This window comes from Pristis pectinata, chromosome 18 (assembly GCF_009764475.1).
Source record: "Pristis pectinata isolate sPriPec2 chromosome 18, sPriPec2.1.pri, whole genome shotgun sequence".
Lineage (NCBI taxonomy): Eukaryota > Metazoa > Chordata > Chondrichthyes > Rhinopristiformes > Pristidae > Pristis > Pristis pectinata.
The window spans coordinates 34,063,531-34,078,135 of NC_067422.1; the positions used below are offsets into that span (position 1 = coordinate 34,063,531).

At 39.5% G+C, this 14,605-nt stretch overlaps 1 protein-coding gene across 3 annotated transcripts in view; it reads left to right on the forward strand.

Moving 5' to 3' along the window:
- mprip (myosin phosphatase Rho interacting protein) overlaps positions 1 to 14,605 on the forward strand; it is a 269,104-nt gene that overhangs the window by 164,486 nt on the left and 90,013 nt on the right. For all 3 annotated transcript variants that reach the window (XM_052032879.1, XM_052032878.1, XM_052032880.1), the window contains exons 9-10: positions 11,881 to 11,988; positions 14,496 to 14,552. In XM_052032879.1, the coding sequence (XP_051888839.1) occupies positions 11,881 to 11,988; positions 14,496 to 14,552 (165 nt within the window). The remainder of the gene's footprint in view (positions 1 to 11,880; positions 11,989 to 14,495; positions 14,553 to 14,605) is intronic.

Below are 14,605 nucleotides of genomic sequence, written 5' to 3' on the forward strand. Positions count from 1 at the left end.
AGAAAAAAATTGTTTTCCAAATATGGATGAGATGGAGGCCCTTTTTTCTTTGCTCTTGCCCTTGCTCTTGCACTCTCTCACATACAATGTCCTTCCTTATTCCAGTCCCCCTCTATCTCTGCTCATCTCTCTCTATCTTTTTAATTCCCCCCCACCCGCTCCCGTGCCCTGTTCTCTCTCAAAAACCATACAGTTAAACTAATACGGAAATGAAGTCTAGTCTATCCACGTAACTCAAATCTCCCATCCCGGATTCATTCTGGTAAACTTCTTTTGCACCATTTCTAAGAACTTCATGCAAATTAATGGCTCAGTTATAATACTAGAGAAAAGGCACTTAGTTGCTTATGGTAAGCATTTGTGTGATAGCTTTCTTAATCAACTTAAGGCTCATCAAAACTGAGGCGTTAGCTGTAGAATAAGTAATACAGTGATATATTTGCAAGCTACATGCAACACAGGCTATCATTGTAAAAAAAAAAGTCATGTTACATAAAATTGCATTTGGAAGCCTGGACTTGACACTCCCTGTGAAGCATTGTTATTTTTGCAGCTGGGAAAATGCATATTTGATAAAAATTACTTTAGCCCTATTTTCAATAACCAGTGGCAAGAAATTTAGGGTGATAGAGGAAGGAATAGGAGGTGACAAGGAAATGTCAGCCAATTGTGACCTGGACTGCGTGACCTTAGAAAGGATTTTAGAAGCAGATTCATGATTGACATTTAGTGGCACATTTAATAAGTACTGGAAAGGAAGATGTATCGGGGTGTGGGAAAAGAGCAGGGGAAATGAGATTAATTGTATTGCTCTGTCAAAAACCTAGTATTATCATGATGAGCTGAATGGCTATGCTCCTATGCTGTATACTGAATGATTTTGTGGTTTTTCAGTTTTGTAGCAGAAGGCCATTGTTGTAGTTGCACATATCTAAAAATATATAGACTGTATGCTTCCTTCCAGTCAAAAAAAACACATTAAGGACATTAAGAAATTGCAGTGGAGTTATGAAAGATCTGTTTTGCAGTAATATTTTGCTGTAAATAACCTTGGCCAAAAATTAGACTGTTTAACTGTGAACATAGTCTTTTTTTGATCACAAAACATCAAATCATAGGACATTGTTTCTAGCCCTGGGGTTCAATGCATCTGTATTTCATTCACATGCTATTTATTTTTCCCTGCTGAGTTATATACAAACTCTCAACTCACGGTTGAAATAATGGTAAACACATAAGATAATACTTTCGTATCCCTGTTTAAATCAAATGAAGGACAGTGAAATTAAGTTCATTCAAAGTAACAGTTAAAGGATTTTTTGTAGTTATAATGGTTATAGTATGGGAGGAGGCTACTCAACCCATTATGTCTGCATCAATTCTCTGCCAGAGCCACTTTTCAGTTCCACCCACCTGCCCTTTCTCTGTGGCGTTGCAATTTTTTTTCACTCTTTTGAAGGCCACAGTAGAATCTACCTTCACCACATCTGCGACCAATGCATTCCAGATTCCAACCCCATGCTGCATGGAAGTTTGTCTTTATGTCACTCAATTCTCTTCTTTATTTTACACATGTGAATTTTAGTACTCAACTCCTCCACTGAAGAGAACAGCCTCGCACTATCTGCTCCATCCAGACCCCATCATTTTATCAAATCTCTCTTCAGCCTTCTCTAAAGAAAGCTCTGCTGATCTCTCTAATCTATTGTTATAAATGTACTCCCCCTCCTCCCAGAAATCATTCTTGTAACTCTTTTCTGAGCCCCCTCTAATACCTTCACATCCTTCCTGTGGCGACCTGAATTAAACAAACTACTCTATTTGAGATGGAACCAGTGTTTTATAAAGGTTTAGCATAACTTGCCTATTTTTGTATCCTATCCCTCTATTGATTGTGTTTGCCTTATTAACCTCTGTCTAAAACTGCCCTGCCACTTTCAATCACTTAGGCACACCTAACTCGAGTTCCTTTGCTCCTGCAGCCCTTTTAGAACAGCACACTTTATTCTACATTGCTTTTCATTCTTCCTGCCAAAACACACCACCTCTCATTTTACAGCATTAAACTTAAATGGCTATGCATCTGCCCATTCTGCCAGCCTGTTTACATCCTGCTGCAATCTATCACTATTCTCTTAGCAGTTTAGAATAATGCCAAGGTTTTTTTGTCACCTTCAAATTTGAAAGTTGTGGCTTGCAGTCCCAAGGCTAAGTCATAAAAAGCAATAGCCCCAAAACTGATATTGGGAACACAACCATTAACCTTCCATTAATTTGATGAAGGACCATTCACCATGATCCTGTATTGGCCATCACGTAGCCAGCTGTGCCTCTATATTACTGATGTCCCTCTTATGCCAGATACTTCAACTTTGCGTGTATGTGGCACCTTATCGAAAGCCTCTTGGAAGTTCATGTACATCACTTGAAATGCATCACCCTCATTAATGCTGTCTGTTACCCATCATAAAAATCTATCAAATTGATTAAATACAATTTCCCTCTTTTTAAAACAAATCGTGCTGCCTTGCTTTAATTAATCCCCTTTCCTCCAGGAGACTATTAATCTTGTCAATATTTCTAAAAGCTTTTCCACTACTGAAATTAAACTAACTGACTGGCAGTTGCATATCTTCCACCCTGTTTTGAACAAGGGAATAACATGTGCTGCTCTCCAGTTCTCTGGCACCATCCCTGTGTTCAAAGAGCATTGAAACATAATGGCCAGTGACCCTGCAATTTCCTCCCTTTTTTTCCATTTAAAATCTTTGGATGCATCCCATCCACTCCTGTGTTAAATTCAGCCAACTTTTCTAATACCTCCATGCTATCAGTTCTGAAAATGTGTTTAGTGTCTCAGCTGTCTCCTCCCTCACTATTACTTTGGAAGCACCCTCTTCCCTGGAGAAGACAGCTGCAAAATATTAATTTAATACATTAACAGTGCCCACAGTATCTATATGCACATTCTCATTTTTGTCCTTAATGGGCCCCACTTCTTCATGTATTTCGATTTATACGTCTATAGAATAGTTTTAGATTCCCATTAATGTCGGCAGCTAATATTTTCTCTTATGCTCTTTGTCTTGCATTTTAATTATGATTTCCCTTCTCACTCTTTTCTAATCAGCCTGGTTCTTGTTGATACTTAAATCCAACATTTTTCATACATGTATGTGGTCCATCTTTGACTCTACCTTTCTCTTTCGGATCTGTTTCTATCCATTACAAACCCACAGGACCCCAAAACCATCTCAGCTATATTTCCTCCCATCCTGCCTCCTGTAAGCACACCATTCCATTCTCCCAGTTCCTCCACTTTCATTGCATTTGCTGCAATCACGACACTTTCCACAGAGATGCATCTGATACAGCTTCCTCCTTCCTGAACCATGGCTTCCCCACTACAATAGTTGACATAGCACTTAACTGCATCTCATCTACTTCCAGCACTTCTGCACTCACCCACTCTCCCCCTGGACAGGGCAAGAACTGAGCTTCACGGTTCTCACTTTGTACCCCACCAGCCTCCGCATTCTACGATTCATCCTTCACATTTCCATCACCTTCAACAAGGTTCCACCACCATCCCCCCCCCCCCCCCCCTCCCCTTTGCATTCTGATAGGGATGTTCCAATTGCAACACCAGTCCTTTTACTTCCATCCCATCATCCAGAGACTCAGACAGTCCTTCCAGGTGAAGCAGTGATTCATCTGCACTTTTTCCTTTCTAGTATACCGCATTTGGTGCACACAGTGTGGTTCTCTCTGCATTGAAGACACCAAATGCAGATTGGGTGGCTGCTTTATGGAATCCCAACATTCATTCCACAGTGCTGATTTAGCACTTCCTGTTCAATTCTCCATTCACTCCCACTCTGACTTACCTGTCTGTGGCCTTTGGCATTGTTGCAACAATCCCCTACGCAAACTTGAGGAACAGCACCCTGTCTTCTATCTAGTTACATTGTAGCCTTCCAGATGCAATATTGAATTCAACAGCCTCTTGTAACTTGCTTTCTCTATTTGTATCAGAACCTGCCAGCTCTACTGTAGGCCATTCATCTGTAATACTGGCTCAGATCTATGAACATGGCTTGATGTGTTTAGCATTCCCTACTCTGTATTTCACAGGTTTTACATTCCTACATTTTTTTCTCTAACTGCCTACATCTCACAGCTTTTAAGTTTCTTTGTTTGATTTAGTTCACTCTAACTGCTCTTGTTTAACATAATCAACTTCAGTTACAGCTTATCATGGCTTCACTCTCTCAGAATATTCCCTTCGTCCAATCCATCCTTCCCCACCCTCTCTGCAGCTTAAAACTAACTTGTTTTCTCTCTTTCTCAGTTTCTAATAAAGTGTCTGTTTCTCTTTCCACAGATGTTGCCTGACCTACTGAGGATTAACAGCATTTTTGGTTTCAGAATTTCAGCATCTGTAATTTGCGGACTTCCGTTGTCATAAGCAGCCTTTTTTTTTGAAGCTTTATCTACCTCTATTTCTTTTGTCAGGATTTATTCTTCCTTTTGCCCCTCATGGGAATGTCTCTCAATTATTCCTTAAAAACAGCCCTGTTACAGTTTCGCCTGTCAACTTCTTGATACAATTTAACTGGGCCAGATTCACTTTCATCCAGTTGAAAATAGTCTTCCTTCAATTAATTATATTTACTTTTATTTACTCTTTTTCTAAGTGGACTCTACCAAAACTCTGGTATTTGACCCACCTCAATCACCAGAAACAGCCCTAAAAATTATCCTGAACTAGTTTTAGAAACGTTTCTCTGTCCATATGGAGCTCGCAGCATGAGGGGAATAGTGTTAGCATAGATTGAAGACTAGTTATCACATAGAAGGCAGAGAGCTGGAATAAGTGAGTCTTTTGCAGGCTGGAAGGACATAACTGGCGGAGTATTTCAAGGATCAGTTTTTGGCCTTCAATTATTTGCCATCTATATTAATGACTTGGAGGGGGGGATGAAGTGCAAGTTATTCAAGTTTCAATACAATAGGTGGAAAGGCTTTCTGCATTGAGGATACTTGGACAATGTGACGGGATATAGATACGTTGTGTAATTGGGAGAAAATTTGGGAAATGGAGTTTACTGTGGGAAAGTGTGAGGTTCATGCACCTTCATAAGAGGAATCAAAAGGCAGAGTGTTATCTAATTGGAGAGAGATTGCAAATGATTGGAATGCAAAGGGATCTAGATGCTTAAATCACAAAAAGATGGATGCAGGTGCAGCATGTAGTTCGGAAGGCAAATGGCCTATTGACTTTTATTGCAAGGGGATTGAAGTTTTGAAATGGAGAAATATTGTTACAATTGCACAGAACATTGCTGAGGCTGCACTTGGAGTACTGTGTAAATTTTGGGAAATGTCCAAGAAAGATTTCCTAGGCTAATTCTCAGGAAGAGAGGGTTGGCTTCTCACAAAAAGTTAAAGAAGTTGGATCTGTATTCTTTGTAACTTAGAAGAATGAGGGATGATCTTACTGAAACATGCAAGATCCTTGGGGGTCATGACAGGGTATATGTGAGATATTTCGACTGGTGCGAGCATCCAATGAAGGCACCTGGTTACAAGGTAAGGAGTGGGTCAGTTACAGGTATTTGAAATTTTTTCTCACGTAGAGTGGAGAATCTCTGGCATTCTCTGTCCTAGTGGGTTATAGAGGCTAAATCACTGGGAGGTTTGTTAAGAAGAAGTAGATTTTTGTTTTGTAAGATCAGAGAACTGAGTGGTATGGGAGACTGGCATAGAAAAGGAGATGAGGCCTGGGAAGGACAATATTGAATGGTGGGGAGGCTGGAGAGGCCAGGTGGCCTGCTCCTATTTTCTTGTGTTCTTTTTAAAAGCATTACCAGTCCAGTGAAATCCCAATAGTTTTTGCAGTTTGTAATTTCCCTGCATGTTTTCTCCTCAATATTTCCCAATTATTGGTAACCTACAGAATACATCCAGCAGATGTTCCCTCTACCATTTCTTCGATCTAACCAAATACATTCTCTTTCTGCAGCACTCTAATATTCTCTTTAATCAACACCTGCTTCCTTTCTTCCTTTATTTGGTTCCTTTTTCCTATTTAATATATAACCCTGGAAATTTTTGAGCCAATTTTCTGTTCTCGCCGCCACATCATTTTTTCACTCTGGTCTGTGGAACGTAGAAATGTACACCACAAGAATTGGCCCTTCGGCCCATGATGTTGTGCCAAACTAATTAAGCTAATGACACCCTAATCCTTTCTGCCTGCGCGTAATCCATATCCCTACATTCTCTGCACATTCAGGTGCCTATCTAAGAGTTTCTTAAACGCCTGTATCGTATCTGCCTCCACCACCACCCCTGGCAGTGCATTCCAGGCACCCACCTTTGAACTTTCTCCCTCTCACTTATGAGAGGGGGAAAGTGCATATCCTCTATACATGTGCTCCACCAAGGTTATTTATCACACTTCTCACGTTCACATACAAGCATAGCAAACAAAAGTTATTTGAAGCATACTAGGGGACCGTTCAATCGTTTTATAACAGTGGGATAGAAGCTGTCCTTGAGCCTGGTGGTATGTGCTTTCAGGCTTTTGTATCTTCTGCCCAATGGGAAGGGGGAAAAGAGAGAATGACAGGGGTGGGTGAGATTTTTGATTATGTTGGTTGCTTTACCGAGGCAGCAAAATGTAAACAGAGTCCATGGAAGGGAGGCTGGTTTCCATGATGTGCTGAGCTTTTTCTATAACTCTCTGCAGTTCCTTGCGGTCACAGGCAGAGCAGTTGCCATACCAAGCCATGATGCATCTGGATAGGATGCTTTGTATTGTGCATCTATAAAAATTGGTGAGGATCAAAGGGGATATGCCAAATGGTCCATTGATGGGAGGACACTATCTACCTGGGCAGCTGAGGATCTTGTATCAAATAATAAAATAGAATTAAAAATTGATATCTGTATTTGTTACCATGGAATCACCAAATTCCCATAAGAGCCTATCAGGTTTATTAATCCCATGTCCATTAACTAAAGCAATCAACCACCTGACAGCTCAAAAAGTGGTGGTGGCCCATCTTCTTGAACTGCTACAATCTTTGCAGAGAAGCTACTTCTAAAGTGTAGTTGGGCAAGAGATTCCTGGATTTTGACCCACTAACAATGAAGGAACAGTAATATCTTTCTAAGACAGGATGGTTTGTGACAGAGGGAACTCACAGGTGACGGCATTTCCATGTCCCTTTTATCCTCGTCTTCCTATGTGGTAAAAGGTACAGATTTCTGAAATGCTATCAAAGAATTCTTAAGTGGTTGCAGTGAATTTTATAAATGATGTGCCCTGCAGCTATGATGCATGGAAGGTGGAGAGAACGAATGTTTCAAGGTGGCTGAGGTGCCAGTTAAGCAAATTGCTTTGTCCTGAATAATACCAAAGTGAAGGCACCTGAATTTAAGCATCTTTAGGCTTATTTCCATACTCCTTCAAACATCACACCCAACACCACTCCACAAAATAAACCCCTTGAACCTTCTGATCTGAATCCCACCCCGACTCCTTAATGCTGGAGCAAATTGCTTCTTTGCCTCCTGCCCTTCCCAATCCCTGCTATAGAATGCCTTCTTCCATTCCTGATCCTTGTTGCACTGTGCAAAGTGCCCCCATGAGCTGCCTCTTCACTGCACTCCATCCTTCAAATAGGTCTATAGCTGACCTCCCAAACCTGGCTTGAGGAGAGGAGGACTAGGTGACAAATTTTTCAGTGTGAAAATACAATGCTCGATTTCCCGCAACCAAGGCCTTTGTTGTTATTGGACTATGTATACACCATTTCAACAGATCAGATTAAAGTTCTGTAGTCCTATTTGATATTGTCATGAATAGCAGTGGACAGCTGAATGATTAATGGAATGAGTTGGTTCCAAGATTTACCACAGTCTCAATGAAGGTGGGCCCCAGTATATGAGTGCCAAAGACAAAGCTGAATCGTTTGTATTCTTCAGTCCAAGTTGTGAATAAATGATCCATCTTGGCTTCTTCCTGTAATCCTCACCATCACAGAAACCAGTCTTCAGCCAATTTGATTCACTCTATGTGAAATCAAGAAACAGCTGAGAGCACTGGCATAGCATGGGATACGGAACCAGATGACATCCAGCTGTAGTACTGAATATGTGATCTCCAAAACTATCTCTTGCCAAACTGCTTCAGTAAGTTGCACACTGGCATCTATGCAACAATGTGGAAAACTGCCCAGCTATGCTCTGTCCACTAAAAGCAGGACAAATCTAATCTGGCTAATTGCTGTCCAATCAGTCTAATTTCAGCCATCAGCAAACTGATGGAAGGCACTGTCCAGCAACACTTATTCACCAGGAACTTGTGCACTAATGTTTAATTTGGGTTTCACCGGGAACTCTTAGTTCCAGACCTCATCACAGCCTTGGTCCACACACAGATCAAAGAGTGAACTCCAGAGTGAGGTATAGAGAGTGAATGTCCTTGACATCAAGGCATCATTTGACCAATTATACCATCAAGGAGATCTAGTAAAACTGACATCATTTGGGCATTACGGGGAAAATATTTAAAGTCATATTTTGCACAAAGGAAGATGTTGGAAATTGTTGGAGATCAATCACCCCAGCCCTAGGACATTACAGCGGGAGTTCCTCAGGACAGTGTCCCCTGCTCAGCGTTTTCAGCTGCTTCATCAAAGACCTTATTTCTATCATATGGTCAAAAGTGAGGATGTTTGCTGATAATTGCAAATGGAACTGAACATTATGCAACTCATTAAATGCCTGCATGCATTAAGACCAGATAACATTCAGGTATGGGCTGATAATTGGCCAGCAGCATTCATGCTACAAAATGCCAGGCAGTGACCATCACCAACAGGCAAGCCTAACCATATGCCCTTGACGTTCAGAGATGTTAACTCACCTGCCTCCAACCATAAGCATCCTGGGGAGGAGTCAACATTGAACAAGTACTCAACAAGACTAGCTATATAAATAGTATGGCTACAAGAAAAGGTCTGACACTGGAAATTGTGTGGCAAGTGACTCACTGTCTGATGCCCCAAGGCCTTTTCACCATCTGCAAGGCACAAATCAGGAGCGTGATAGAATTCTCTCCACTTGTCTGGCTGAGTCCAGCTCCAAGAATTCTCAGGAAGATCATCACTGTCCAAGAAAAAGCAATCTGCATGATTCTTATCCTATCCACCCTAAATAACCTGCACATCGCTAGCACATGGATGGTGCATGCTGTAGCTACTGCAAAATTCACTTCAGTTACTCATCTGTGCTACATTGACAGCAAATCCCAAACCTTTGATCTCTGCCATCAAGAAGGGCGAGGGCAACAGGTGCATGGGAACACCACCACCTGTAGGTTACCTTACAAGTCGCACAGCATCCTGACTTGTCATCATTGTTAGGTCTCTATCTTGGAACTCCCTATGAAGAGTACCTTTACCAGAAGGACCACAGCAGTTCAAGACCTTGGCACACCAACAGCTATCCAAGGGCAATTAGGAGCAGGCAACTATGTGCAGATGTTTTAATAAAAAAGAATCCCAGTGTGCTCTTTGTGCACTGGAATTTCCAGGCAATAAACTTTTAAGTAAGTAAATTCTTACTGAATTAAAAAAATACCATTTATCTTTCTTCCTCATAGCTGTAAGAATGCTGTTGGGTTTTCATGATAGCTGGATAATTTAATAGTTGCAGTTATTTCCACTAGCCTTTATTTAAAAAAAAATGATCCAAGCTATTTAATTCCTAGGTTTTCAAAGTAAGGGGTGGGCCTCCGTCGGTTGATGCATGGGTTTGGGTGGCAGGATAGATTTAGAAGCAGTGAGCCAATTTTAAAAACAATTGGTTGTTATTCAGTGTTCATAATTAAATTAAAGAATGGGGACAGGGCAGGGCAAATTAATATTTCTGAGATGTAGTGCAACAAAAACAAAGTTTTTTGTTTCTCTGACTTAATTTAAATTTCCGCACCTTCCTTGGTGAGATTTGTTCTTCAGTCCAAGCCTCTGTTTTACTTGTCCAGTACTTTAATCACTATGCTCCTGCTGATGGAGGTACTGTAATATTTATTAATAACTGACCACTGGTACAAACTTGGCAGTTCCTGAGTTAGATTTCTATTTCAGTTTCCACTTCAGGGTGAAACAAAATTTAAGTTTGTACCAATCTTTGAGATGTAACATTGATGTGCTCAGCAACAAAATCCACCATTGGACAGAGTTGCTTTCTATTGCGCTGGAAGACTAATGCAGTGGTGGAGGAAAATTTGTGATCCTTCCATTAACTAGTTGAAGACATGAAGTGCTTATTTCAGTAACAGGATTTCCTTATGAGAAACATTATTTGATCATACTCGTTTCTTTGATATTGCTTTTCTTTCTTTGGAAGAAGAGTCAAAAACTTAAGAAATCAAATACTCCACATATTTTAAAGGGAATGAAAAGTCGCACTTGAAGCCTGTTTTACTGTTTTATTTGTATGCAGTGTGCACTCTTGTGTTGAAGTCCCATAATTGAACTATTGAGGTAATACAAACTTAACAAGCCACAGTAGCTTGCAATTATTAATAATAATTTTGTTTGATCAAAGTTCACAATTTGTTAATGACTACTTGTCACCTAACAACAAATCCATTAATGTCTCAAGTTTTATTTTAATCTTTTAAAAGAAATTAATTGTAATTCCTTTTTTCAGGAATGTTACTAATACCTTTTTAATGTGGAGTAAAATCATACACTTAGCTTTCTAAATTCTATTTAAGGGTTTATTTCAAAATATTAAAATTTAATTTATCACTTTATTTATTGGTGCCTGCATTCTGTAATCTAATATTTCCTGCAGATTACTGAAAGTTTATACTTTTACACATGTCCAGCAAGCTGCTTGTGTTTAAACCTTTTGATCCTGAATGTTTTAAAACCTAGATTATGTAATACTTGTATAATGATCTTCCATATTTCCCCTCATTATAATTCCAGTGCATGTAGGTAAGTCAAACTAATGCAAATATATAATCTAAAATTTGTAAGATCGCATGTGCTTGTTAATGTGCTTCTCAAGCAATTCAGCTGCCACTAAATATTGTTCCACATGGCTGTGGAGCCCTTTAAAGAGGTCGTAAGTTTCATTTTTATAAGAACTAATTTTTATAGATTGGACCTGCTTTTAACTGTTCATCAGGGTTACTTTGAGTTATAAAAAATAAACTGCTGGAAGAACTCAATGGGTCAAGAAGCATCTGTGGAGGCAAAGGGATGGTCAATGTTTCAGGTTCAGTCCCTGCATCAGGACTCAGTCCTACATCAGTTTTTGCAGCAGTTTGTTCTTTACTTTGGATTATTATTCTTATCTACGTAGATGAAGGTTGAGATGCATTCCTAAGTGCTTGCTTAACATTTCTGCCCGGCATCTCAGCTTTCCAGATAACTTATCAGGTATCTTTCTCTATTTTCCCTCAAGATGACAGTAAGCCTGACGTGAATATGTAAATTACTTCTTATAGGATGCAGAATGTTATCTTAGTGTTATATTCTTAGGTTTCAATATGTTCAGAACAACTTGTACGTCAAATGAAAATGCTCTAACTGGAAGCAGTCAGCAGGTCACTCAGCACTTAACACATTGGGTCAAAGACCTTTCATCAGGATATCATTTCTGACGAAGGATCTTCAACCTGAAACATTAACTCTGTTTCTCTTTCCACAGATGATGTCTGACTTGCTGAATGTTTCCAGCATTTCCTGATTTTTATTTAGTGCATCAAAGATTAATGTTTTATTTTTAATAATTAAGATATTTAGATTAAAGCTACATTTCATACTAATTTGTATTTTTTCTCTTATATAGGAAATAAAAAAAGAATCCATCAGAGAGCAACGTTTTCATTCTTCTGTTGTACCACCCCTTCGGCGTGCAAAATCCCTTGACAGGAGGACCACTGAATCTATAATGACGGTAAAGTTGTTGTCTTCCTAACATTACAATAGTTAGATATTTATGTTTAAATTACACTATACTCCTGGAATAATAATTATTTGAACCAGATCAATAGTATCGGAAGAAATGGTGTAGTAAGAAAATCCAGGTAAATGGGATAGTACAGGAAAGTAATGCTTTGTTAATAGATCATATTGAATGGTGGAGTAATTGGACATGATGTCCCTGTGTTGAAGAGTGGAAATATTCGTCACACTCTCTTGTTATCCATTGAACTCTGAGAAAAAGTTAATGTGTGGACGTTGGAAGACAGTACGAAACTTGTCTTATTTTATGTTTGATTAGTCTGACAATTACTGTAGTGGGTTCAGATGAGTAATAGTCACGAGCAGGATACTGGAGGACATCCAGGGTCTGTAGAAACTTCCTTCTAAATAAGATTTACACCAGAACAGGAAGAGGGAAAAAATTGCATTTTGAAAAATATTATGAAATGGGTTAAATTTCTCTGCAAAATAATTATTACGTTGTTAACATACTGTTGCTCAGATGGTATCCCTTTATTACAAGCTGATCAGATTTATTGCTAGTTGAAGCCCCAACTGTCAAGGTAAATTCTAGTGACTCTCTCAAGTACTTATCCAAATCCTTTTGATGGATGTGTTTCCAGCGCCCTCGCAGGCAGTGAATTCCAGATTTTACTGTATCTGACTTGTACACTTTACCCAAAATTTCAAATCTCTGTTGTTTGATCCCTGAATTGTATGTATCTTTCCTCTAAATCAGTCATGTTTTGGACACCATTTTCAAATCTCAATCTTTGTTTCAAGGAGAACAGCCCCATTTTTTCCATTCTAGACATATAGCTGAACTTCGTCATCCCAAAAAGGAAAATAAGATGGGTAAAGAGACAGGATATGAGTTACAGGTTAAACTCAAAAGGAATTCCAAAGGCTTCTATTGGCATGTAAGTAATAAGCAAGTCGTAAGTTGAGGGGTTAGGCAAATCGGGGATAAAGAAGGTAATCCATTTCGTTGTGGCAGAAGGTATAACTGGAATACTGAATGATGACTTTGTATGGTCTTTACCAAGGAAGGGGATGCTGTCAAAATCTCAGTAGAAGGGTGAAATTTGAGATAATACATGGAGAGGAAAATAATGAGGCATTAGAAAGGTACCAGGACAAGCTGAGATATTTAGTTGCTGAGATTGGGAAAGATTGCAGGAAAGTTTACCTTCAACAAATCAGCCAGTCACCATAATTTTCCAACCTTTCCTAGATACAAGGGAAGCAGTGGAAAATGACAAATGCAGCAACTTTTTTCAAAAATGTCTGTAAGGACATATTGGGCAGCTGTAGGCTGATCAGTTAAACGTTGGTTGTGGAAGCTTTAAATGATAATTACTGAAAATATTAAAATGCATGTGGAAGAGGTTAGGTTGATTAAAGAGAGCCAGCACATTTCTTTTGAAGGTGTATGACAAACTTGATTTAATTTCTTTGATGAGGTAATAGGAAAGGTTGACGAAGGGAAAGTAGTAGATACCCTCTACGTGGACTTTCAGAAGAAATAAGTAAAATTGAGACTCATGGAGTTAAAGGATCATTGGCAGTATAGCTAGGAAATTGGCTAAAAGGCAGAAAGCAGTGACTAATAGTAAATTATTCCTGAGATATTCCACAGTGGAGGCATACTGGCAGTCTCCAGAGTTTCCTTCCTGAGAGATGTTTACAACTCATTTTTTTCATAAGTCAGAAATGAACAAAATCTGTGTGTGGGAGAGCATCACAGAAATGGCTGTGATGGGAGAGTGAGCACGTGCGGGAAGAGCAGCCGCCAGCCGACCTCACCAACTCGATGTGAGTCGGTCTGCGCAGTGCTCCCAGATCTGTTCAGCCTGATCCAGCCCCCAATTGTTGTGCTTGAGTGGAGGGAGAAGGTTGCGGATAAAAGGCACGCGGAAATGCCTCGTTCCCATTTGGCAGAAGGTGCCTGCAGCCTCGCGCCAGCCAGCAAATCTATCCCGCCGGTCTTCCAAACGCTCGCCCATATGTATGGGGTGTTTCATAAGTTAGGCATTCATAACCCTGGGTGGGCCTGTAGCCTCTTGGGTGTATTCTGTCAATTTGTATCTGGATCTTGTGTGTTTCAATGAGATCGCATCTTATTCTTCTAAACTATAATAATATTGGTCATGGGTGATCCTGTCTCTCAACCATTTTCACATCTGATCTCCATATCCTCTGTCCAAAAAATCTGTTGAGTTCAACCTTGAATATACTTGATTAAAAACAGAAAAAGCTGGCAAGCCATTCAGGCGGCATCTGTAGAATTAGAAGCCTTAACTCCATTTCTTTTTCCATAGGTGCTTCCTGACCATCTGAATGTTTCCAGCATTTTCTGCTTTTATTTTAGATTTTCAATGTCTAGAGTCTTTTGATTTTGAATGTACTTAATGTCTGAGCATTATGAGTCTTTGATTTGATCTGATCTTCTAACTTTTGTTTTTTTTTTCCTTTTAGCCAGATCTCTTGAATTTTAAGAAAGGATGGATGGTAAAGCTTGATGAAATAGGCCAGGTAAGATCAGTTAATAATTTTATAGATTTTTATGTTATGTCTTTCAGTGCATA